We start from the raw sequence: 25,133 nt of genomic DNA on the forward strand, positions 1-25,133 counted from the left end.
TTTCAAATTAGCTATGGGAGTATAAAGATACATTTTCATGGTATTTTGCATTCCTACTTTTAAACTAACCATAATTGGGCTTTTAAAAAAAATACATGTATATATATCTCTCTCTCTCTCAGAATATAATTCACATTGGTGTTTATTGCTAGGTGTATCTTAAATTCAGCAGAAGTGATTTTGATTAGCAAACTGGTGTTTCAGTTTGTTCCCTGGAGGCCAGTTCTCGTTTTAATAAAAGATTTCTTTTTAAGTTCTTACACTTTTTTTTTAAATACCTGTTTGTTTATTTTTCTCTTAGATCAAATGAATGCCTCAGGACCAGTTAAAGAGAAGATGGGGATTTTCAAGATACTAGAAAATTCTGAAGATTCCAGTTCTGAATGTTTGTTTTAAATTGGAGCTAAAAGAATGTCTTCAAAAAGTTCTTGTTCACATCTAGTGATCTGTATTGGTGTTAAAATCCACATTTTTCACTCTACTTTGATTATATCAGTTTACATAATATAACTGTACCATTGCATAATTTTTGAACCTTATTAAGAGCAAATACATATATTAAGAGTAAATTTAGGTTTTCAGTTAATTTTTCAGGTTCAGTAGTACTTTTGGGTACAGGATGATGTGTACTTAACCACTGCCAGATTTATACAGTCTTCCTGTGGAAGTTTAATGTTTTTCCCCCACCCTCCTTTTTAGCAGCACAGTTCATGGGTTTTTGGTACTTCAGTTATGGAGTAGACTTTGGATGGGGGAAAGACTGGGATGATTCTGTCCATTGTTTAAATAAGGAACGGTTTGAGTTTTAGGGTCTATTTCTATAAAATGGTTTGCCAAATAAATATTTGTTATAAGATCTCATCAGGTTATTTTTTCAGATAAATAATGGCTCAGGTGAAATAACACCAAAAGTCTTGACTGCTATTTCGATTTATCAGTACTTTACACGTATGTCATATATATAAAGATTTCAACTGGACACTGGGTCAGTGCAGAGAAGGCTTTGGGAGAAATTACAGGTTCTTGACAGAAGAAATTGGTTCTAGAAATTGGACGTGGCAGGGTACCATGCAAAACAGGAACAGAAAAAGAGAGAAGAGACCCTGAAAATTATAGCAGGGAGGGGTTAAAATAAGACTTAGGAATATAAGTAACACAGGATCCGTAACAGAGGAGCATAGAGGCCAAGGTGGGAATCATTTAGTCCCTGTATGTATGCGAAACTGAGGACGAGAGATACTGAATGCTGCCTGAAGCACACATTTCTGTGAAGGTGGTTACTCTTAGTGCCATGTATATTCCAATGGAGATCAGATTCTCTTTGCTTTAGGGCAATGGAAGCTAGGTAGGACTCAGAAGAAAAACTATTTTGAGAGAATATTCAGCCAAAGTCTGTTCTAAAGAACAGACAACAGAGTGGATTTTCTTCAAAGTGGAAATGTTTACCAGTCTCTGACGATCTATCATCATACTCCATTCTCCAACATTCATCTCAAATGATTATTTCATTTGAGTTTATCTCTGTCCTCATATTTCTGCTACTTCCTCCCTCTGGTCTTGCTCCCTTATCCTCACAGAAAATAATCAGAAAAGAACTTCTAAGTGTTGCCACCATTGCATCTGAAACCCTACCAGCACCTGCGCCCATGTATCCTTTCCTGTATGGATGTAGTCTGTCTTAGCTAGAGCCAACAGAAATGCCCCATTTCTTGTTTTACAGCAAACTCCTTGAAAAGTCTATATTCACTGTTGACTTGTTTCACTTCCATTTTTTTTTCCTGAATCCATTCTGTTCAGATTTTTTAAGTCTCCAGTGACCTCTGAGTCATTTTGAGTCTGACCTCAAAGATCATTTACTTGATCTTTCAGAAGCATGTCATATAGATGTTTAATTTCCACTAACCAGTTTCTGTAGTTCCCAAGTTTTTAGCAGACAAATTTGTCTGGTTCTTCCTACTTCTCTGGCTCTTTCTCAGTTTCCTTTGCTATTTATTTGACTCATTAGAATCTCCCAAGAGAACTTGGGACTCCCTTGATGGCTTGTTGCTTTAAATACCAACTATGTATTAAATGGGTTTCCCTGGTGGGCCTGCAATGTGGGAGACCTGGTTTCAATCCCTGGGTTGAGAATATCCCCTGGAGGAGGGCATGGCAACCCACTCCAGTATTCTTGCCTAGAGCATCACTATATAAGGAGCCTGGTGGACTACAGTCCATGAGGTCATAGAGTTGAACACGACTGAGTGACTAAGCACAGCACATGTGTTAACCAATTTTGTAGTGGTGACTCCGATTTATATCTCCAGCCAGAATCTTCTGAACTCGCTTCCAACTGCCTACTTCACATTTTTACTTGGTTGCCTGATAAACTCCCAATCTGAACTTCATGAACTTGTTATCCAGCCTCTTAAAAACACTGCCATTCATGTTATTTTTCAGCTTCTGAAACCCTGTATTGTCTCTTGTGTTCTCTATTTTGAGATTTTAATGACTTTAATCATTTTACTGTGACTTTAGTTTCCAGATTTTAGTTTATGGGGCAAGGGGAACAGATGTATTCATTCCATGATATTGAAACATGTTCCCTGCTTCATCTGTAGGAAAAGGTATTCTCAAACCAGGACTTGTCTTCCATCACTTGGTCAAACTGCCATGAAAAATAGTTCATTAGCTTTATTATTCAGTGAGTCATTCTGTATTATGAGGCAGATGCTGAATGTATTGGGAGGTATAGTGAAAGTGGTACTTGAACATTTCCAGGCAAACACATTTGATGGAATTTTTCAGTAATAGCAATTTGAGTTGTTTAGTCTTAGAACTTTGAAGTAATATATTATGAAAAGCCTGAAATGCAATAATATTTGTATTCAAAACATGAAATAAGTGCTTCTAGCTTTAAATTCTATACTCTTTCAAAACTTAGTTTTGGTTTTGAGCTTTTTAACTTAATGCTACTTAAGTTTTTATGATTCTATTTGCTGTATTAGTACATTTCACAAATAACATACTATGTATTAATACTTTACCATCAATTGTGGTTATAAAAATCAAGCCCAAGGAATCCTACTTCTGAGTAAAGTTGAAGATATCTTTTTGGTCTTTATTTCTTTGGAATCACTGTTATCACTGGTTTATAACTGCTACATTCAGAGAAGAGGTAACTTAAAATCTAGGGGAACTTGTCTATTACATACATTTTACATCCCTAATTTAGATAATGGTTTTAATCCTAAACGGATTTGATTAAAAGATAAATTTTTAAAGTGAATTATAAAAACAAATTTTTACTTTTTCTCAGAATTTTATTTTTGACTTTAGAAGTGGCAAACCAAGTTTAAAATACCACACATTGTAATTAGTCCTGTGGTACACACCTGAGACATGAGTTTGACAACAGTGCCAAGCAAATGACAGCCAGATGCAAGAGAAATGCTGGCTTCTAGGTGTTACTTGGTACCAATATAATTTAAAAGTGTTAATGCTTATAGGTACCTGTACTTGATGGTATGGTAGTTGGTCATTGATATGATTTTTTTAATCTCTTCCTGTGAGACCAGTCCTGGGTGTTCATTGGAAGGACTAATGCTGAAGCTGAAACTCTAGTACTTTGGCCACCTCATGCGAAGAGCTGACTTACTGGAAAAGACCCTGATGCTGGGAGGGGTTGGGGGCAGGAGGAGAAGGGAACGACAGAGGATGAGATGGCTGGATGGCATCACTGACTCGATGGACGTGAGTCTGAGTGAACTCCGGGAGTTGGTGATGGACAGGGAGGCCTGGTGTGCTGCGATTCATGGGGTTGCAAAGAGTCGGACATGACTGAGTGACTGAACTGAACTGTGTCAGCTATTTTAGATTCTTCTGTCATTGTAATATTTGCTTAAAAATCACCATCTGAAGGTCTTTGGGGGTGGGGGGGATCATGTCAGCTGTTACTCTTCTCTGCAGTATTTCAGGATGTTTACAAAATAACTAATGTATGCCTGCTTCTTTGTTTTCAGTACTGGGCATCCACACCTACACAATTAACATGCTCAGATGAAGATTTCATTTCTTAGTTTTAAAGTTACTTAAATATAAAATAGTTATTACAGAGGCATACCAAGTTTCATTTTTACTTTTTATTGCGATATAACATCTCAATAAAGAAATCTTATGCTCAGTTTGGTGTATCCACTGTGTAGGTACCATCCAGATTAAGATGGGGTGTTTCTTTTCAGAAGGCTGTCTGGCCTCCCCTACCCCAAAGTAACCACTCTTCTAATTTTCATCACCATAGACTAGTTCTACACAGCAAAATCTATGACAGCTATGCAAATTAATCAGGTTTGGGAAATGTTAACATTTCTCAGTACCCATGAAAACCTTTGGTGAAAAGAGCAATTACACAGGTTTCTTGTCCTTTCCTCTTACTCTGTAACTGCTACTGCATTTTTGAGTAAGGATTTTAGTTGCTGCTGTCACTACCAATACTAAGTATTTCTCTGGATACCTGAAAGATATGAGATGAATATCATCTTAATTTTCATTAAAATGAGATTGCTGACATGACTACCTGTACTGGGGAACCAGGCACAGACTCATTTGGGAGTGTGGGGTCCAGGAGTCTTTTTTCACTTTACCCTGTTTATCTCATCACCAAGGTTCTATCTGCTATGTTCCTATTTTTTTTCCCTCCATCTTCCAGCGAATTATCTTTGAACAGTACTAGGGTGCATGATGAGAGATACTAGAATATGGTACTATTTGGTACATGACAGGTTTAATCTTCTCATGGGACAGAATGGAAGCTCAAGTTCTGAGTGGATCTGAAGACAGGTACCAGCAGTGACAGAGGGAATCAAAATTAATAGTTAATCGACTTGTTACTTACTGTTTGGACTTGCTCAGTCACATTCCTCACTCAGATGTGTGAGTGGTTGGCTCCTTGGCATTCAGCTGTCAGGCTTACATTTCACTTAAGAATGTTCATAATCGCCCTTGTTCTTCAGCCCCCGAAGAGCCACACTCTTGCCAATCTTAAGCCTCTCATCATCTCAAGATTGGTTACTTAATCTGTTTTCTTGATTGTGTAAGAGAGCGTATTGGAAACATGCAGCAGGAATAAAGTTAGAAGAATCCACCAAACACACTGGATAAAGAAAGACATTTGTATTAATGAAAAACCTCTTATTGAATTGGCTTATTTAGTGCTAAACAGAATAGAGGGCTTCCCTGGTAGCTCGGCTGGTAAAGAATCCGCCTGCAATGCGGGAAGACCTGGGTTCAATCTCTGGGTTAGGAAGATTCCCTGGAGGAGGGCATGGCAGCCCTCCAGTATTCTTGCCTGGAGAATCCCCATGGACAAGGAGCCTGGTGGGCTATATAGTCCATGGGGGTTGCAAAGAGTTGGACATGACTGAAGACTAAGTACAGTAACACACCAAACAGAACAGATAAGAAAAACTACTCAGATTCATTAATATCAAAGGCAAAGAGACTCTTCCAAAACCAGATCACCCACAAAGATACAAAGATCAGGTAGACAGCAGATGTGTTATTTTAACAGTAAGACTAAAAATTTCAATGTGCTGAAGAAAAAAAATCCCAACCGAGAATCACATCTATTTAAATATGAGGGAACAGTGGTGAAGATCCTTCAAGTTATACAAGTTTTGCTATGCAAAAAGATACAAGGTGACTGGCCCAACCCTGTACAACAGCCTAATGGAGAATCCACATTTCTGACATGGCTCTTTTTTTTTTTTTGATCATGCTGGGTAGCATCTGGGATCTTGGTTCCCAGACCAGGAATGGAACCCATGCCCACTGCAGTATAAGCATGGAATCTTATCCACTGGACCACCAGGAGAGTCCCTGACATGGCTCTTTAGTACCTCACTGAAGTGAAGTGAAAATCGCTCAGTCGTGTCTGACTCTTTGTGACCCCATGGACTATACAGTCCATGATTCTCCAGACCAGAATACTGGAGTGGGTAGGCTTTCCCTTCTCCAGAGGATCTTCCCAACCCAGGGACTGAACCCAGATCTCCCGCAATGCAGGCAGATTCTTTACCAGCTGAGCCACAAGGGAAGCTATACCTCACTGAGGATCACCCTAGTTCAGTAGTTCAAAATGTAGGCCATTAAAAAAAATTATTGAGGTACAGTTGATTTATCAAAAACGTGAACAACCCAATCAAAAAAGTGGGCAGAAGATCTAAATAGACCATTTCTCCAAAGAAGACATATAGATGGCCAAAAGGCACATGAAAAAATACTAAACATCATCAATTAAAGAAATGCAAATCAAAACTGCAATGAGATGTCACCTTCAGTCAGAATCATCAAATGTCTACAAATAATAAATTCTGAAGAGAGTGTGGATATAAAGGAACCCTCCTACAGACTGTTGGTGGGAACGTCAATTGGTACAGAATAGAGGATAGTAGGGAGGTTCCCCAAAACATTAAAAATAGAGCTACCCTATGATCCTGCCATCCCACTCCTGGGCACATCTCCAGAAAAAAACTATAACTTGAAAAGATACATGCACTCTCTGTTCAGGACTATTTACTATAGCCAAGACCTAAATGTCCATCAACAGATGAATGGATAAAGAAGATGTTATGGGTAAAGGATACTGTGTACATAATGCATTTCATGCAGTGTCTGTTAATGTTCAATAAATGACAGTTTCCATTATCACCATCAGTACTACATTTTATTTTTATTAACAACAATTTCAGTAATGATACCAAAGTTCAGTTCAGTTCAGGTCAGTCGCTCAGTCATGTCCGACTCTTTGCAACCCCATGAACCGCAGCACGCTAGGCCTCCCTGTCCATCACCAGCTCCCGGAGTCCACCCAAACCCATGTCCATTGAGTCGATGATGCCAACCATCTCATCTTCTGTCATCCCTACTCCTCCTGCCCTCAATCTTTCTCAGCATCAGGGGCTTTTCCAATGACATGGTGCTTAAGTGGAAGAGTCAAAATCCAAACCATAGTTAGAATTTTTCAGTTGTACTAGAAAAGAAATGCAAAAAAGCAAAATGTCTGTCTGGGGAGGCCTTACAAATAGCTGGTGAAAAGAAGAGAAGTGAAAAGCAAAGGAGAAAAGGAAAGATATAAACATCTGAATGCAGAGTTCCAAAGAATAGCAAGAAGAGATAAGAAAGCCTTCTTCAGCAATCAATGTGAAGAAATAGAAGAAAACAACAGAATGGGAAAGACTAGGGATCTCTTCAAGAAAATCAGCGATACCAAAGGAACATTTCATGCAAAGATGAGCTCGATAAAGGACAGACATGGTATGGACCTAACAGAAGCAGAAGATGTTAAGAAGAGATGGCAAGAATACACAGCAGAACTGTACAAAAAAGATCTTCATGACCCAGATAATCACGATGGTGTGATCACTGACCTAGAGCCAGACATCCTGGAATGTGAAGTCCAGTGGGCCTTAGAAAGCATCACTACGAACAAAGCTAGTGGAGGTGATGGAATTCCAGTTGAGCCATTCCAAATCCTGAAAGATGATGCTGTGAAAGTGCTGCACTCTATATGCCAGGAAATTTGGAAAACTCAGCGACTGGAAAAGGTCCGTTTTCATTCCAATCCCAGAGAAAGGCAATGCCAAAGAATGCTCAGACTACCGCACAATTGCACTCATCTCACACGGTAGTAAAGTAATGCTCAAAATTCTCCAAGCCGGGCTTCAGCAATATATGAACCGTGAACTTCCTGATGTTCAAGCTGGTTTTAGAAAAGGCAGAGGAACCAGAGATCAAATTGCCAACATCCACTGGATCATAGAAAAAGCAAGAGAGTTCCAGAAAAACACCTATTTCTGCTTTATTGACTATGCCAAAGCCTTTGACTGTGTGGATCACAATAAACTGTGGAAAATTCTTCAAGAGATGGGAATACCAGACCACCTGATCTGCCTCTTGAGAAATTTCTATGCAGGTCAGGAAGCAACAGTTAGAACTGGACATGGAACAACAGACTGGTTCCAAATAGGAAAAGGAATTCGTCAAGGCTGTATATTGTCACCCTGTTCATTTAACTTATATGTAGAGTACATCATGAGAAACACTGGACTGGAAGAAACACAAGCTGGAATCAAGATTGCCGGGAGAAATATCAATAACCTCAGATATGCAGATGACACCACCCTTATGGCAGAAAGTGAAGAGGAACCCAAAAGCCTCTTGATGAAAGTGAAAGAGGAGAGTGAAAAAGTTGGCTTAAAGCTTAACATTCAGAAAACTAAGGTCATGGCATCTGGTCCCACCACTTCATGGGAAATAGATGGGGAAACAGTGGAAACAGTGTCAGACTTTATTTTTCTGGGCTCCAAAATCACTATAGGTGGTGACTGCAGCCATGAAATTAAAAGACGCTTACTCCTTGGAAGGAAAGTTATGACCAACCTAGATAGCATATTGAAAAGCAGAGACATTACTTTGCCAACAAAGGTCCGTCTAGTCAAGGCTATGGTTTTTCCAGTGGTCATGTATGGATGTGAGAGTTGGACTGTGAAGAAGGCTGAGCGCTGAAGAATTGATGCTTTTGAACTGTGGTCTTGGAGAAGACTCTTGAGAGTCCCTTGGACTGCAAGGAGATCCAACCAGTCCATTCTGAAGGAGATCAGCCCTGAGATTTCTTTGGAGGGAATGCTGCTAAAGCTGAAACTCCAGTACTTTGGCCACCTCATGCGAAGAGTTGACTTATTGGAAAAGACTGTGATGCTGGGAGGGATTGGGGGCAGGAGGAGAAGGGGATGACAGAGGATGAGATGGCTGGATGGCATCACTGACTCGATGGACGTGAGTCTGAGTGAACTCTGGGAGTTGGTGACGGACAGGGAGGCCTGGCCTGCTGTGATTCATGGGGTCGCAAAGAATCGGACACGACTGAGCGACTGATCTGATCTGATCTGATTACGTTTTGCAAAATACTAAAACAAAATCTCCATTCCTTGTAGACACTGATTGTTTCTCTGAAGGAGAAAATGATTCTCCTTCTGCCCAAGTTACACTCCTTTCATTTCTACTATGATTATGTAGCTGCAATTCTGAAGCATCTTCTGCATTTCTGAACTGCAGAACCCCCAGAGAATTTTTAGGAGAGCAATTCTCTTAGTCCACAATGAGTAGATCTTGTTAAAGGCTTTTGACAATTGATATGGAAATTTGGAGGCAGGGGCAATAAAAGTCTTTTGGGTTTAGTATATCAGAAAATAACAGATTTGAAATGAGAAGACCTGGATTTCAGTCACTGCTCTGTCCAAGTACACTCTGGATAAGAGTGTAAGTCTTATCTGCAAGTCTTTTGGGTATCTCTGCAAGTCATTTTCTTGCAATGACTTCTCTGCAAGTCATTTTCTCTACAGTCTTTTGGGTTTAGTATATCAGAAAATAACAGATTTGAAATGAGAAGACCCAGATTTCAGTCACTGCTCTGTCCAAGTACACCCTGGATAAGGCAACCTATCTAAATCTATTTAGGAGAGGAAACATTTTTCTCTGCAAGTCTGTATAGGACACTGACAATGTAAAAGGCCAAAAGGAAAGCGTTGATAAATTACAAAGGATCAGTTGCATAAAGACTGTTTTCTGGCCACAATGAAATAAAGTTAGAAGCAAATAACAAAAGATTTAATGAAATTAAAAAAAAAAAAAACATGCTTTGCTAGTATGCAAATTATTAAAAATGAATAAATACAACATAATTTTAAAAGCATACTATGTCAAAATATGTATGTATTGCAGAGTTCAACCTTAATTTTGAGGGAAATTTATTGTGATAGAAGTAGATGAGGAAAAAGTGGAAACCGTGACAGATTTTATTTTCTTTGGCCCCATAATCACTGTGGATAGTGACTGAAGCCATGAAATTGAGACACTTGCTCCTTGGAAGAAAAGCTATGACAGACCTAGACAGCACATTAAAAAGCAGAGACATCACTTTCCTGACAAAGGTCCACACAGTCAAAACTCTGGTTTTTCCAGTAGTCATGTACGGATGTGAGAGTTGGACCATAAAGAAGACTGAGCGCTGAAGAATTGATGCTTCCAAATTGTGATGCTGGATAAGACTCTTGAGAGTCCCTTGGACAGCAAAGAGATCAAAGCAGTCTATCATAAAGGAAGTCAACCCTAAATATTCATTGAAAGGATGGATGCTGAAGCTCCAGTACTTTGGCCACCTGATGTGAAGAGCCAACTCATTGGAAAAGACTGTGCTAGGAAAGATTGAGAGCAGGAGAAGACGGCAACAGAGGATGCGATGGTTGAAGGACATCATTGTCTCAATGGACACGAGTTTAAGCAAACTCCAAGAAATAGTGAAGGACAGAGAAGCCTGGCACGCTGCAGTCCACAGGGGCACAAAGCATGGGACGTGAATTAGCGACCGAACAACAGCAACAACAACAGTGTGTGTTTGCTGGAGACCTCCTGTTTCAGAGGGACCTTGTTTTCTAAACACAAATGAGACTTGGAAATTTCAGTCCGCCTTTTACAGGCCACTAGCCTCCCCTCTAACCTTTGCATTTGCATCTTTGGGGTTTGTCAAGCTTCCAATCTCTCATGCCCATCTTAGCAACTCCTGAAAGCCTTCCTGGTTTCTTCTTTCCCCTTGTAAGGTCTCTCTGTGTGGGCCAAGCTTGATCTTCACTCCGAACCCCAAATTAGCAAATGTTCCCAGTCTGAATCACTTTGCTATATTGCAGAAATTAAAACAGCAGTGGCCAATCCTGTTCAACTAACCTCCAAAGGACTTCTCTGGAGTTAAAATTCATGTAGTTCTCATTACCTGCTGTTTGCTGGTGTCTTAAAACAAACAAACAAAAAACAATCGACAGGTTCTTTATCTGGCTTTTTCTAGTTATTGCAGCAGGAACACTGGGCTGCTGCAACTTATTATATCTTACTCAAAAGGGGAAATCCCATCAGTTTTTAATTTCTCAATGCAGAGTATATTTTCACTATAACAAATCTTAGCTCTTGGATATGCCGAATCCTTTCTATTCTTTCTAGTGAATCACGGAAGCCAGGGGAGTCTTCCCAAAACACATGGTACAAAAACATAGCCTTTCAAATGAAAAGATGCCAATTATTCAGTTCAGTTCAGTTCAGTCACTCAGTCATGTCCGACTCTTTGCGAGCCCATGAATCACAGCACGCCAGGCCTCCCTGTCCATCACCAACTCCCGGAGTTCACTCAGACTCACGTCCATCGAGTCAGTGATGCCATCCAGCCATCTCATCCTCTGTCGTCCCCTTCTCCTCCTGCCCCCAATCCCTCCCAGCATCACAGTCTTTTCCAATGAGTCAACTCTTCGCATGAGGTGGCCAAAGTACTGGAGTTTCAGCTTTAGCATCATTCCTTCCAAAGAAATCCCAGGGCTGATCTCCTTCAGAATGGACTGGTTGGATCTCCTTGTAGTCCAAGGGACTCTCAAGAGTCTTCTCCAACACCACAGTTTAAAAGCATCAATTCTTTGACACTCAGCTTTCTTCACAGTCCAACTCTCACATCCATACATGACCACTGGAAAAACCATAGCCTTGACTAGACGGATCTTTGTTGGCAAAGTAATGTCTCTGCTTTTGAATATGCTATCTAGGTTGGTCATAACTTTCCTTCCAAGGAGTAAGTGTCTTTTAATTTCATGGCTACAATCACCATCTGCAGTGATTTTGGAGCCCCCCAAAATAAAGTCTGACACTGATCAACAAAAGAGTCTGAAATGCGGTACTTGGATACAATCTCAAAAATGACAGAATGATCTCTGTTCGTTTCCAAGGCAAACCATTCAATATCACAGTAATCCAAGTCTATGCCCCAACCAGTAACGCTGAAGAAGCTGAAGTTGAATGGTTCTATGAAGACCTCCAAGACCTTTTAGAACTAACACCCAAAAGAGATGTCCTTTTCATTATAGGGGACTGGAATGCAAAAGTAGGAAGTCAAGAAACACCTGGAGTAATAGGCAAATTTGGCCTTGGAATACGGAATGAAGCATGGCAAAGACTAATAGAGTTTTGCCAAGAAAATGCACTGGTCATAACAAACACCCTCTTCCAACAACACAAGAGAAGACTCTATACATGGACATCACCAGATGGTCAACACCGAAATCATATTGGTTATATTTTTTGCAGCCAAAGATGGAGAAGCTCTATACAGTCAGCAAAAACAAGACCAGGAGCTGACTGTGGCTCAGATCATGAACTCCTTATTGCCAAATTCAGACTTAAATTGAAGAAAGTAGGGAAAACCACTAGACCATTCAGGTATGACCTAAATCAAATCCCTTATGATTATACAGTGGAAGTGAGAAATAGATTTAAGGGACTAGATCTGATAGATAGAGTGCCTGATGAACTGTGGACTGAGGTTCGTGACATTGTACAGGAGACAGGGATCAAGACCATCCCCATGGAAAAGAAATGCAAAGAAGAAAAATGGCTGTCTGGGGAGGCCTTACAAATAGCGGTGAAAAGAAGAGAAGCGAAAAGCAAAAAAGAAAAGGAAGGATATAAACATCTGAATGCAGAGTTCCAAAGAATAGCAAGAAGAGATAAGAAAGCCTTCCTCAGCAATCAATGCAAAGAAATAGAGGAAAACAACAGAATGGGAAAGACTAGAGATCTCTTCAAGAAAATTAAAGATACCAAGGGAATATTTCATGCAAAGATGGGCTCGATAAAGGACAGAAATACCAATTATTGGAGAAATGCAAATCAAAAGTACAATGAGGTACCACCTCACACCAATTAGAATGACCATCATTAAAAATTCTACAAATAACAAATGCTGGAGAGGATATGGAGAAAAGGGAACCCTCTTAAACTACTGGTAGGAATGTAAGTTGAGGCAGCCACTTTGGAAAACAGTATGGAGGTTCCTCAGAAAACTAAAAATAGAATTACCATATGATGTCTGGACATCATATACCCAGACAAAACTCTCATCCCCACAAAAGATATATACACCTCTGCATTCATAGCAGCACTGTTCACAATAGCCAAGACATGGAAACAACCTAAAAGCCCATCAACAGACGAATGGATAAAGAAGATGTGGTGCATACATACAACGGACTGCTGCTGCTGCTGCTAAGGCGCTTCAGTCGTGTCCGACTCTGTGCGACCCCATAGACGGCAGCCCACCAGGCTCCACCGTCCCTGGGATTCTCCAGGCAAGAACACTGGAGTGGGTTGCCATTTGCTTCTCCAATGCATGAAAGTGAAAAGTGAAAGTGAAGTTGCTCACTTGTGTCTGACTCTTAGCGACCCCATGGACTGCAGCCTACCAGGTTCCTCTGTTCATGGGATTTTCCAGGCAAGAGTCCTGGAGTGGGTTGCCACTGCCTTCTCCGCAATGCACTACTACTCAGCCATAAAAAGAACAAAATAATGCCATTTGTAGCAACATGGATGGACCTATGATAATTAATTTCACTTAATTATCATATTAAGTGAAATAAATCAGAAAGAGAAACAAATATCATGTGATATCACGTATATGTAGAATCTAAAATATGACACAGGGAATTTGCTGGCAGTCCAGTGGTGAGAACTCTGCACTCCCATGCAGGGGACATGGGTTCAATCCCTGGTTGGGGAACAAAGATCCTGCAAACTGTGTGGTGCAGCTGGGAAGAAAAAAGACAAATGAATCTATTTATGAAGCAGACTCAGGGACATAGGGGACAGACTTGTGGTTGCCAAGGAGGAAGGGATTGGAAGAGGGACAGACTGGGAGGTTGGGGTTGGCAGATGTAAGTGAATATACATGGAATGGATAAAGCAGCAGAGTCCTAGTGTATAGCACAGAGAACTATATTCGGTATCCTATGATTAAACCATAATGGAAAAGTATATAAAAAGAACAGTATGTATATATGTGTATATATATATATATATATATATATGTACACACACACACACATATATAACTGAATCACTTTGCTGTATTTCAGCAATTAACACCGTAAATCAACTATATGTCAATAAAAAATTAAAAAATAGCTGTACACACTGCTATATTTAAAATAAATAACCAACAAGGAAAAGAAAACATAGCCTTCACCCCTTGTATGATGTAGATCTGTGGCCCTGATTTCTCCCAGGTGACCTTTTTCTCCCTGCCCCAGGCCCTGGACTGACAGTGAACTTCTTCACTTCTCTACATTGGTGAATGGAGCTCTTTTAATCCTTTATTAATAGAATGAAGCAGTCCTGTAGACACCTAGGTTTTATGTAGTTGTTTCAAAACTTAATGCCCCATTTTGAGGCTATAATTCTGTCCTGTCCTTGGGCTTATGGGCCAATTCTATATTCCACTCTTTATCTTTTGGATTCTGGAACCTGCATATTTGTCTATCTTGCCTTCGAGTTTGTATAAAAGTATTTTTGTAATATTTTATGCAGCATGTATATGTGTTTATATTACAGTTGATGGATAGGTATTCACATCAGCTCTGTCTACCATATTTCTTTGGGTTTATCTTGACATTCTTATTTTCTGATTGTTGAAATTGGTTGTCAGTCACTTAGTCATGTCCAACTCTTTGCAACCCCATGGACTATACCTGCCAGGCTCCTCTGTTCGTGGAATTCTCCAGGCAAGAATACTGGAGTGGGTTGCCATTCCTGTCTCCAGGGGATCTTCCCAACCAGGGATTGAACCTGGTCTCCTACAATGCAGGCAGATTCTTTACCATCTGAGCTACCAGGGAAACCCTGAAGTTGGTTAGTGAGTTTATTTCTTTTCTTGCTTATAATCCAGTGATTACATGCAAAAATAAACAATTTATATACTGATAAATATTGGGCATTTATTGTGATTCATTTGCAAATAGTTGGGATTTTAGTTTTAGAATCTTTTCACACATATAATTATTTAGAACGTGTTTTAAGATACTTTGAACAGTACTGTCAACTGGTGGGTGGATTTAAAAATTTTTTTTTGGTTAGACTTAAAAAAATGAATTCTGACTTCATTGCATTGTGATCAGTGGATGTTGCCTGAATAACAGATTTGCTTTTCGTGGTCGATTAGCATATTCTTTGTGGCCTACTAAGTGGTTAATTTTTGAGAGGTCTACTCTCAGCTTTGCCCTGGAGCTGATGTGAGGTCGACTACATCGTAAATGCTTTCAAGTTTGGCTTCGCTGCTCCATCCTTTAATGAGGAGGTTGACTGTGCCCTATAAATTCTGCCTGACTACCCCCATTCTACTTGCATCACACCTAATTTCCCATCAGCCAAAGAAAACCACTGGGGAAGCCCAGAATCATGGTGGGCGGGGGCAGGGGGGTGCGGGGGCGGGCGCTGTAGGGTTACATGCAAAGGAGTGGGAACAGAAACAGCTGAGGCATTTAAGAAAATTACCACTGAGAATTATTTCTTACTGTCAAATGTAAGACCAGTTGGAGATGGTTGAAATTGTTTTTGGAAGCCTTGTGATATGTAGTTGGCTCTGCCCAGTCTTCAAAGCTTAGTTCAAATATCAACTTTTCCATTAATTTTTCTTGATTCTCACAACAGGGTATTTTTATCCCTTTCAGATTTCTACAGATCCTTCTGCCTTCTTTAGGACACTCATTATTCAGTCTCTGACAACTCTCTGAGAATATGCATTTTATTCTTGACTAGAGAATAATGTCCTGATGGCCTTTTTTTTTTTTTTTTTTTCTGAAAAATTTCCTTAATTCCTAGTTCAGACCTTGGTATATGCAGTAATTGTCCAATAAATATTTACTGAATAAACAGAAGAATGAGCAAATGGAAGGAAGTTTAAGTAAACCTTCAGAGAGGGTTTTTGGACCTAAGAAAATCCCTTAAATCCTGTAAGACATTCTTGTATGTTCTATTTATTATTATTTTTTATTCTTACAAAGAAAATGCTCGATTTCCAGTAATATTAATTTAAAATAGATCTTATTTGATATGTTTCCTTAAAGAGAAACAGACGCAAGTCACACTCAGACTTCTCAGTGACAATTTATTTCTCCTAAAGAGGTATAATTGTGCGGTAGTTTGAGCATTTTTTGGCATTGCCTTTCTTTGGGATTGGAATGAAAACGGACCTTTTCCAGTCCTGTGGCCACTGCTGAGTTTTCCAAATTTGCTGGCATATTGAGTGTAGCACTTTCACAGCATCATCTTTCAGGATTTGAAATAGCTCAACTGGAATTCCATCACCTCCACTAGCTTTGTAGTGATGCTTTCTAAGGCCCACTTGACTTCACATTCCAGGATGTCTGGCTCTAGGTCAGTGATCACACCATCGTGATTATCTGGGTTGTGAAGATCTTTTTTGTACAGTTCTTCTGTGTATTCTTGCCATCTCTTCTTAATATCTTCTGCTTCTGTTAGGTCCATACCATTTCTGTCCTTTATCAAGCCCATCTTTGCATGAAATGTTCCTTTGGTATCGCTGATTTTCTTGAAGAGATCCCTAGTCTTTCCCATTCTGTTGTTTTCCTCTGTTTCTTTGCATTGATCTCTGAAGAAGGCTTTCTTATCTCTTCTTACTATTCTTTGGAACTCTGCATTCAGATGTTTATATCTTTCCTTTTCTCTTTTGCTTTTTGCTTCTCTTCTTTTCACCAGCTATTTGTAAGGCCTCCCCGGACAGCCATTTTGCTTTTTTGCATTTCTTTTCCATGGGGATGGTCTTGATCCCTGTCTCCTGTACAATGTCACGAACCTCATTCCATAGTTCATCAGGCACTTTATCTATCAGATCTAGGCCCTTAAATCTATTTCTCACTTCCACTGTATAATCATAAGGGATTTGATTTAGGTCATACCTGAATGGTCTAGTGGTTTTCCCTACTTTCTTCAATTTAAGTCTGAATTTGGCAATAAGGAGTTCATGGTCTGAGCCACAGTCAGCTCCTGGTCTTTTTTTGCCGACTGTATAGAGCTTCTCCATCTTTGGCTGCAAAGAATATAATCAATCTGATTTTGGCGTTGACCATCTGGTGATGTCCATGTATAGAGTCTTCTCTTGTGTTGTTGGAAGAGGGTGTTTGTTATGACCAGTGCATTTTCTTGGCAAAACTCTTTTAGTCTTTGCCCTGCTTCATTCCGTATTCCAAGGCCAAATTTGCCTGTTACTCCAGGTGTTTCTTGACTTCCTACTTTTGCATTCCAGTCCCCTATAATGAAAAGGACATCTCTTTTGGGTGTTAGTTCTAAAAGGTCTTGGAGGTCTTCATAGAACCATTCAACTTCAGCTTCTTCAGCGTTACTGGTTGGGGCATAGACTTGGATTACTGTGATATTGAATGGTTTGCCTTGAAAACGAACAGAGATCATTCTGTCGTTTTTGAGATTGCATCCAAGTGCTGCATTTCGGACTCTTTTGTTGACCATGATGGCCACTCCATTTCTTCTGAGGGATTCCTGCCCACAGTAGTAGATATAATGGTCATCTGAGTTAAATTCACCCATTCCAGTCCATTTCAGTTTGCTGATTCCTAGAATGTCGACATTCACTCTTGGCATCTCCTGTTTGACCACTTCCAATTTGCCTCGATTCATGGACCTGACATTCCAGGTTCCTATGCAATATTGCTCTTTACAGCATCGGACCTTGCTTCTATCACCAGTCACATCCACAGCTGGGTATTCTTTTTGCTTTGGCTCCATCCCTTCATTCTTTCTGGAGTTATTTCTCCACTGATCTCCAGCAGCATATTGGGCACCTACTGACCTGGGGAGTTTCTCTTTCAGTATCCTATCATTTTGCCTTTTCATACTGTTCATGGGGTTTTCAAGGCAAGAATACTGAAGTGGTTTGCATTCCGTTCTCCAGTGGACCACATTCTGTCAGATCTCTCCACAATGACCCGCCCGTCTTGGGTTGCCCCACAGGCATGGCTTAGTTTCATTGAGTTAGACAAGGCTGTGGTCCTAGTGTGATTAGATTGACTAGTTTTCTGTGAGTACGGTTTCAGTGTGTTTGCCCTCTGATGCCCTCTTGCAACACCTACCATCTTACTTGGGTTTCTCTTACCTTGGGCGTCGGGGTATCTCTTCACGGCTGCTCCCGCAAAGTGCAGCCATTGCTCCTTACCTTGGACGAGGGGTATCTCCTCACTGCTGCCCTTCCTGACCTTCAACGTGGGATAGCTCCTCTAGGCCCTCCTGTGCCGGCGCAGCCATGGCTCCTTGGACGTGGAGTTGGCCCTCCTGGCCACCGCCCCTGGCCTCCGGCGAGGGGTTGCTCCTCCCTGCCGCCGCCCCCCGCCTCGGGTGTGGGGGCGTGGGGTAGCTCCTCCGGCCCGTCGCCCCTGACTTCGGACACGGGGTAACTCCTCTCGTCGCCGCCCCTGACCTCGGACGCTGGGTATCTCCCCTCGGCCGCCACCCCCCACCCCCCGGCCTCGGATGCGGGGTAACTCCTCTCAGCCGTTCCTGCACCGTTGCAGTCTGGTACTCTCAGCTGCTTCCCCTGACCTCGGAAGTGGGGTAACTCCTCTTGGCCACCGCCCTTCGGGCATGGGGTCCTCCCGGCTTCTGCCCCTGACCTTGGACATGGGGTGGCTCCTCTCGGCCGGGCGCTTTAGCGCGCCCGTCGCAGCCGCCTGCGCTTTAGCGCGCCCGCACATACTAGTAAAGTCATGCTCAAAATTCTCCAAGCAATTCTTCAGCAATATGTGAACCGTGAACTTCCTGATGTTCAAGTTGGTTTTAGAAAAGGCAGAGGAACCAGAGATCAAATTGCCAACATCTGCTGGATCATGGAAAAAGCAAGCGAGTTCCAGAAAAACACCTATTTCTGCTTTATTGACTATGCCAAAGCCTTTGACTGTGTGGGTCACAATAAACTGTGGAAAATTCTGAAAGGGATGGGAATACCAGACCACCTGATCTGCCTCTTGAGAAATTTGTATGCAGGTCAGGAAGCAACAGTTAGAACTGGACATGGAACAACAGACTGGTTCCAAATAGGAAAAGGAGTTTGTCAAGGCTGTATATTGTCACCCTGTTTATTTAACTTATATGCAGAGTACATCATGAGAAACGCTGGACTGGAAGAAACACAAGCTGGAATCAAGATTGCCAGGAGAAATATCAATAACCTCAGATATGCAGATAACACCACCCTTATGGCAGAAAGTGAAGAGGAACTAAAAAGCCTCTTGATGAAAGTGAAAGAGTTTAGCTCAACATTCAGAAAAAGAAGATCATGGCATCTGGTCCCACCACTTTATGGGAAATAGATGGGGAAACAGTGGAAACAGTGTCAGACTTTATTTTTCTGGGCTCCAAAATCACTACAGATGGTGACTGCAGCCATGAAATTAGAAGACGCTTACTCCTTGGAAGGAAAGTTATGACCAACCTAGATAGCATATTCAAAAGCAGAGACATTACTTTGCCAACAAAGGTCCATCTAGTCAAGGCTATGGTTTTTCCCGTGGTCATGTATGGATGTGAGAGTTGGACTGTGAAGAAGGCTGAGCGCCAAAGAATTGATGCTTTTGAACTGTGGTGTTGGAGAAGACTCTTGAGAGTCCCTTGGACTACAAGGAGATCCAACCAGTCCATTCTGAAGGAGATCAGCCCTGGGATTTCTTTGGAAGGAATGCTGCAAAAGCTGAAACTCCAGTACTTTGGCCACCTCATGCGAAGAGTTGACTCATTGGAAAAGACTCTGATGCTGGGAGGGATTGGGGGCAGGAGGAGAAGGGGACGATAGAGGATGAGATGGCTGGATGGCATCACTGACTCGATGGACGTGAGTCTGAGTGAACTTCGGGAGTTGGTGATGGACAGGGAGGCCTGGTGTGCTGCGATTCATGGGGTCGCAAAGAGTTGGACACGACTGAGCGACTGATCTGATCTAAAGAGGTATAATATCATATTGTATTTAAACGTATATGATATTTGAATTATGAAACTAATCTCACAGTAAACTAGGTAGATTTCTGAAAATGAAGGGTTTTCAATTGTCTGTAAAGCTAATCTTAAAATCTTTTAAAGTTTATTGTTTGCAAAAAGTCAATTTCATCATTCAAAAATGTCTACTTCTATGAAGTTCTAGAAGAGCTAAAACTAATAGAGAGAGCTAGAAACCAGAGCAGTGGTTTCTTCCAAGGATAGGCATTACCTGGAAAGGAGGTGAGGGAAAATTTCAGGGGAATGGAATTATCCGGTGTCTTGATAGTGTATGGTTGCTCAGGCGCCGGTGTTTATCAAAACTGACTACACTCAGCTCTACATCAGAAGGGCCCCAGGGGCCCCAGATGAGCAAGATAGTAAAGGGACCCTTTTCAAAAGGATAGGCATTTCAAGACCCTGAAAATCAAGCTTTTCTTAGACCCACTCTGATTTATGCCAGCCATATCTTTATACATGCCCTTTCAACACATAGCTGGGCTTTCTGCTTTGCATTATGACTACAATATTTAATCTTGATAAAGATGATATCTGATGACAAATAATAAAATATTTAAGACTGGTAAGTACATATGCAGAAACTCTTGAGTCTTTAAAAACTCAAACCATTCTTTCCAAATAACTTTTCTCTTGCTTCTTTCTAAACTAATACATGCTCTGTGTTGACAGTGTCAAAATATCAGATCCTTTTAAAAAAGAAAGAAAAGAAAAATCACTTATAATTTCACCACCCGGTTAAAAATTGGGGAAGACAATTCATTTCCACATTTTTCTTTGTGAACATATACATGTTTGCATGTTTTCTTTAAAATGGAAGTTCTCTGTATGTTTTTTTCAACATGACTTTTATACATACTGAACATTTTGCAGCCAAGATGGTTTCCGACTGAGCGACTGAGTAGGAAAAGGAGTGAAGCCAGACTGAGGACTTCTGGGAAGGGACAAGAGACACAGGACTTTAGGCATCTCTCCATCACTGTGCCTCCCCTTGTCACGTCTGCCTCTGCAGAGGGATCTGTGCCTCCCGGGATGGGTACCTATGGTTCTGATTGTCAGAGGAGGAAAAAGCGGACTTTCTTTCATGGAATCCTGGCTGCACTGACCGCAGGAAGCAAAACGGAGCACATGCGTAGGGGGGATCCACTTGCCCACAGTGAGTTTGTAACCACCTCTGAAATACTTATACCCTTTGTGAGGGAGATATGAGTCACATGCTGTTATGGTCATCCGAAGGGTGATGTTTGTTTGTTTTAATCAGCCAACTGCTATCCTACTTCAGAAAAATTTTTTGCCACAAGCCAGCTTGTAGACCAAAAAAAAAAAAGGTGCTATAGTGACATCAAATGATAATGCTGGGCTTCCCTGGTGGCTCAGATGGTAAAGCAGCCACCTGCAATGCAATAATAATCTTAGCTACTATGTGTCTATAGTGCTGCCATGTACCATGCACTGTTTCAAGAACTTTACCTACACGAAACCTTTCAGTATAAATTGTTCAAGGCCATCTGTTAGGGATAACTCCCTGCCAATCCAGTATACGTTTTTTCCTTTAAAAATGAAAGCTTATCCCCCAAAAATAAATAAATAAAATAAAATAAAATAAATGAAAGCTTATCAAATAACAGCAGAACTATTCTCTAACAGCTGCTTTTATTCTTATGTATTTTAGGGAAAGATAATATAGATTAGTGCCATCTTCTGCCAGATGTCTACGGTTATCAACTACTTCCTGGATTTTTTCCTACTTTGTTCTCTGTAAATCTGTCTTTAGCTCTTCTTGCTTTAAAATAGATTGCCCATAGAGGGAGAAGGAGAGGGTGGGAGGAATTGGGAGAAGAGCACTGACATATATACACTACCATTGTTAAAACAGATAGCTAGCCGTAGCTGCTGTACAGCACAGGGAGCTAAGTTCAGTGCCCTGTGATGACCTAAAGGGGTGGGGTTGGGGGAGCGAGGTTGAAAGGGAGGGAGGCTTTAGAGGGAGGGGATACACGTATACATGGCAATTCATATTGTTGTACAGCAGAAATTTACACAACACTATAAAGCAATTATTTTGCAATAAAAAATAAAAATAAACTGCCTTGAAACTTGCATAACCTGTTAACTCTGTGTTCAGACCTCCAGCTCAGGTGACTCTGGACCCACTGTCCCCTCCCAGTCTATAACCCTGCCTGGGATTACTGTGCCTGGAAGGATCTCATTCGGCCTAGGCTGGGCTTGGACAAGACTTCCCTGATGGACAAGGGCCCCTGAATAGCCCCGCTGGTCAGTGTGGCTTCTAAAGTTTCCCTCAGCCCTTTGGTTTTTCACTTGACAATGAATGGGAAATTTTTTTCTTAGTGACTCCTTTCTCTCCAAAGAATATAAACATTCTGCCACAGACTTAGTGTTATCATGTTTCAATTGACAAGGAACTTCAATTAAGAATCAGCTAACTCAAGGATTTCCTGTTATTGATAGTAGTGCTGAGTTAATACAAACTTGCTTTTTATTTTATAACCATCTTATTTCCTAAACAAACTCTTTTCTGCAAGTAAAGAAATAGAAAGAGAACCCCTCAAAATGCAAGCTGGAGGACAATCTCAGAATTTAACCCTGAAATTTGTATTAATATTAAAAATGGTTATACACTGCAGTATACAAAAAGACCACAAGGTGGCACGATTTCCCAGATTAAAACTGACCTTCCCGGTTCTAAATACTTAAGTTTTTCGACTTTACTGGGTGAGATTTCAATTTTATTTATTTTATTTTGCCGGTTGAAAAATGGAAAGAGCAACAATTCAGTAACCCCTGTATCTGTAACAGCAATGGAAATTTCCCAGTTATTTCATCATATTTTAAAACAAAATCTACTCTTTTTCTTTTTATAAAATAACAATTTCAGAGAATTTGGAAAACATAGAAGCACAATATTTATGCCTCAGGACAATTTGTATATAAAACCTAGTAAATTGCTTTTTCAGGTAAGAGTAATTTATATTTGTAAATATTTCCCAAGAATATTATTGAGTACATAATAAATTATTTTACAGTATACATGGATCATTATTATTCTAAAGAAATTGTTTCTTATTGGATAAATGTTGGATATATAAGGATGTTTCCTGTATAGGTGTTTGTAAATCTCTGATTTGCTTCTTAGGACACATTTCTATAAGTCTAAAAGTGTGAACATTTTCTAAACTTTTGATAAATATTGTCTAGGAATGATTTGCTTGTTTTTACCCATTTACCTGGTCTTTTCCAATGGTGCAGTGTTAAAGAATCCACCTACCAATGCAAAAGATGCCAGAGATGTGAGTTTGATCTTTAGGTTGGGAAGATCCCCTAGAGAAGGAAATGGCAATCCACTCCAGTATTCTTGCCTGGAAAATCCCATGGACAGAGAGGAGGCTGGTGGGTTACAGTCCTTAGTCCTTAGGGCTGCAAAAGAGTCAGACAGGACTTAATTAAACAGCAATCCATTATCTAGCACCGTGTGTGTGTGTGTGTGTGTGTGTCTGTGTGCATGCACGCGCGCATGTGCATGTGTTAATTTACTCAATTAATTTTGTTAAATCTGCAGAGGAAAGCAATTTTCCCAAAGATGAGGGCAGAAGCCAGACTCAACAAAAAAAAAAGGCAGCCTACTAAGCGGGAGAAAATATCTGCAAATTATATATCTGGTAAGTGGTTAATATTCAGTTCAGTTCAGTTCAGTCGCTCAGTCATGTCCGACTCTTTGTGACCCCATGAATCCCAGCACGCCAGGCCTCCCTGTCCATCACCAACTCCTGGAGTCCACTCAAACTCATGTCCATCGAGTTGGTGATGCCATCCAGCCATCTCATCCTCTGTTGTCCCCTTCTCCTCCTGCCCCCAATCCCTCCCAGCATCAGAGTTTTTTCCAATGAGTCAACTCTTCATATGAGGTGGCCAAGGTACTGGAGTTTCAGCTTCAGCATCTTTCCTTCCAACGAACACCCAGGACCAATCTCCTTTAGAATGGACTGGTTGGATCTCCTTGCAGTCCAAGGCACTCTCACGAGTCTTTTCCAACACCACACTTCGAAAACATCAATTCTTCGGCACTCAGCTTTCTTCACAGTCCAACTCTCACATCCATACATGACCACTGGAAAAACCAAAGCCTTGACTAGATGGACCTTTGTTGGCAAAGTAATGTCTCTGCTTTTGAATATGCTGTCTAGGTTGGTCATAACTTTCCTTCCAAGGAGTAAGCATCTTTTAATTTCATGGCTGCAGTCACCATCTGCAGTGATTTGGGAGCCCCCCAAAATAAAGTCTGACACTGTTTCCACTGTTTCCCCATCTATTTCCCATGAAGTGATGGGACCAGATGCCATGATCTTCGTTTTCTGAATGTGGAGCTTTAAGTCAACTTTTTCACTCTCCTCTTTCACTTTCATCAAGAGGCTTTTTAGTTTCTCTTCATTTTCTGCCATAAGGGTGGTGTCATCTGCATATCTAAGGTTATTGATATTTCTCCTGGCAATCTTGATTCCAGCATGTGCTTCTTCCAGTCCAGCATTTCTCGTGATGTACTCTGCATATAAGTTAAATAAACAGGGTGACAATATACAGCCTTGACGAACTCCTTTTCCTATTTGGAACCAGTCTGTTGTTCCATGTCCAGTTCTAACTGTTGCTTCCTGACCTGCATACAGTTTTCTCAAGAGGCAGGTCAGGTGGTCTGGTATTCCCATCTCTTTCAGAATTTTCCACAGTTTCTTGTGATCCACACAGTCAAAGGCTTTGGCATAGTCAATAAAGCAGAAATAGATGTTTTTCTGGAACTTTCTTGCTTTTTCCATGATCCAGCAGATGTTGGCAATTTGATATCTGGTTCCTCTGCCTTTTCTAGTGGTTAGTATTAAAAATATACAAATATTTAATTTATATTATATAAATATTATATATATTAATATTTAATTTAATATATAAATAGCAAATATATATGTTGCTATCATACAACTTGATAGCAAAAAACCCAAACAATGCAATTAAAAGTGGGCAGAGGATCTGAAGAAACATTTTGCCGAAGAAGACATACAGATGACCAACAGACACATGGAAAGATGTTCTATATCACTAATCATCAGGGAACTACAGATCAAAACCATGAGGTATCACTTCACACGCCTGTTAGAATGGCTACGATCAGAAAGTCAACAGCAACAGGCACTGATGAGGACGTGGAGAGAAGG

At 40.7% G+C, this 25,133-nt stretch overlaps 1 protein-coding gene across 2 annotated transcripts in view; it reads left to right on the top strand.

Moving 5' to 3' along the window:
* HELLS (helicase, lymphoid specific) overlaps positions 1-3,292 on the top strand; it is a 42,000-nt gene extending 38,708 nt beyond the window's left edge. For both annotated transcript variants that reach the window (XM_024985917.2, XM_024985918.2), the window contains one exon: positions 302-3,292. In XM_024985917.2, coding sequence (XP_024841685.1) covers positions 302-396 — 95 coding nt within the window. In that variant the 3' untranslated portion in view covers positions 397-3,292. The remainder of the gene's footprint in view (positions 1-301) is intronic.
* The last annotated feature ends 21,841 nt before the right edge of the window (positions 3,293-25,133 follow it).

The sequence above is a fragment of the Bos taurus genome, chromosome 26 (genome assembly GCF_002263795.3).
Source record: "Bos taurus isolate L1 Dominette 01449 registration number 42190680 breed Hereford chromosome 26, ARS-UCD2.0, whole genome shotgun sequence".
Classification (NCBI taxonomy): domain Eukaryota; kingdom Metazoa; phylum Chordata; class Mammalia; order Artiodactyla; family Bovidae; genus Bos; species Bos taurus.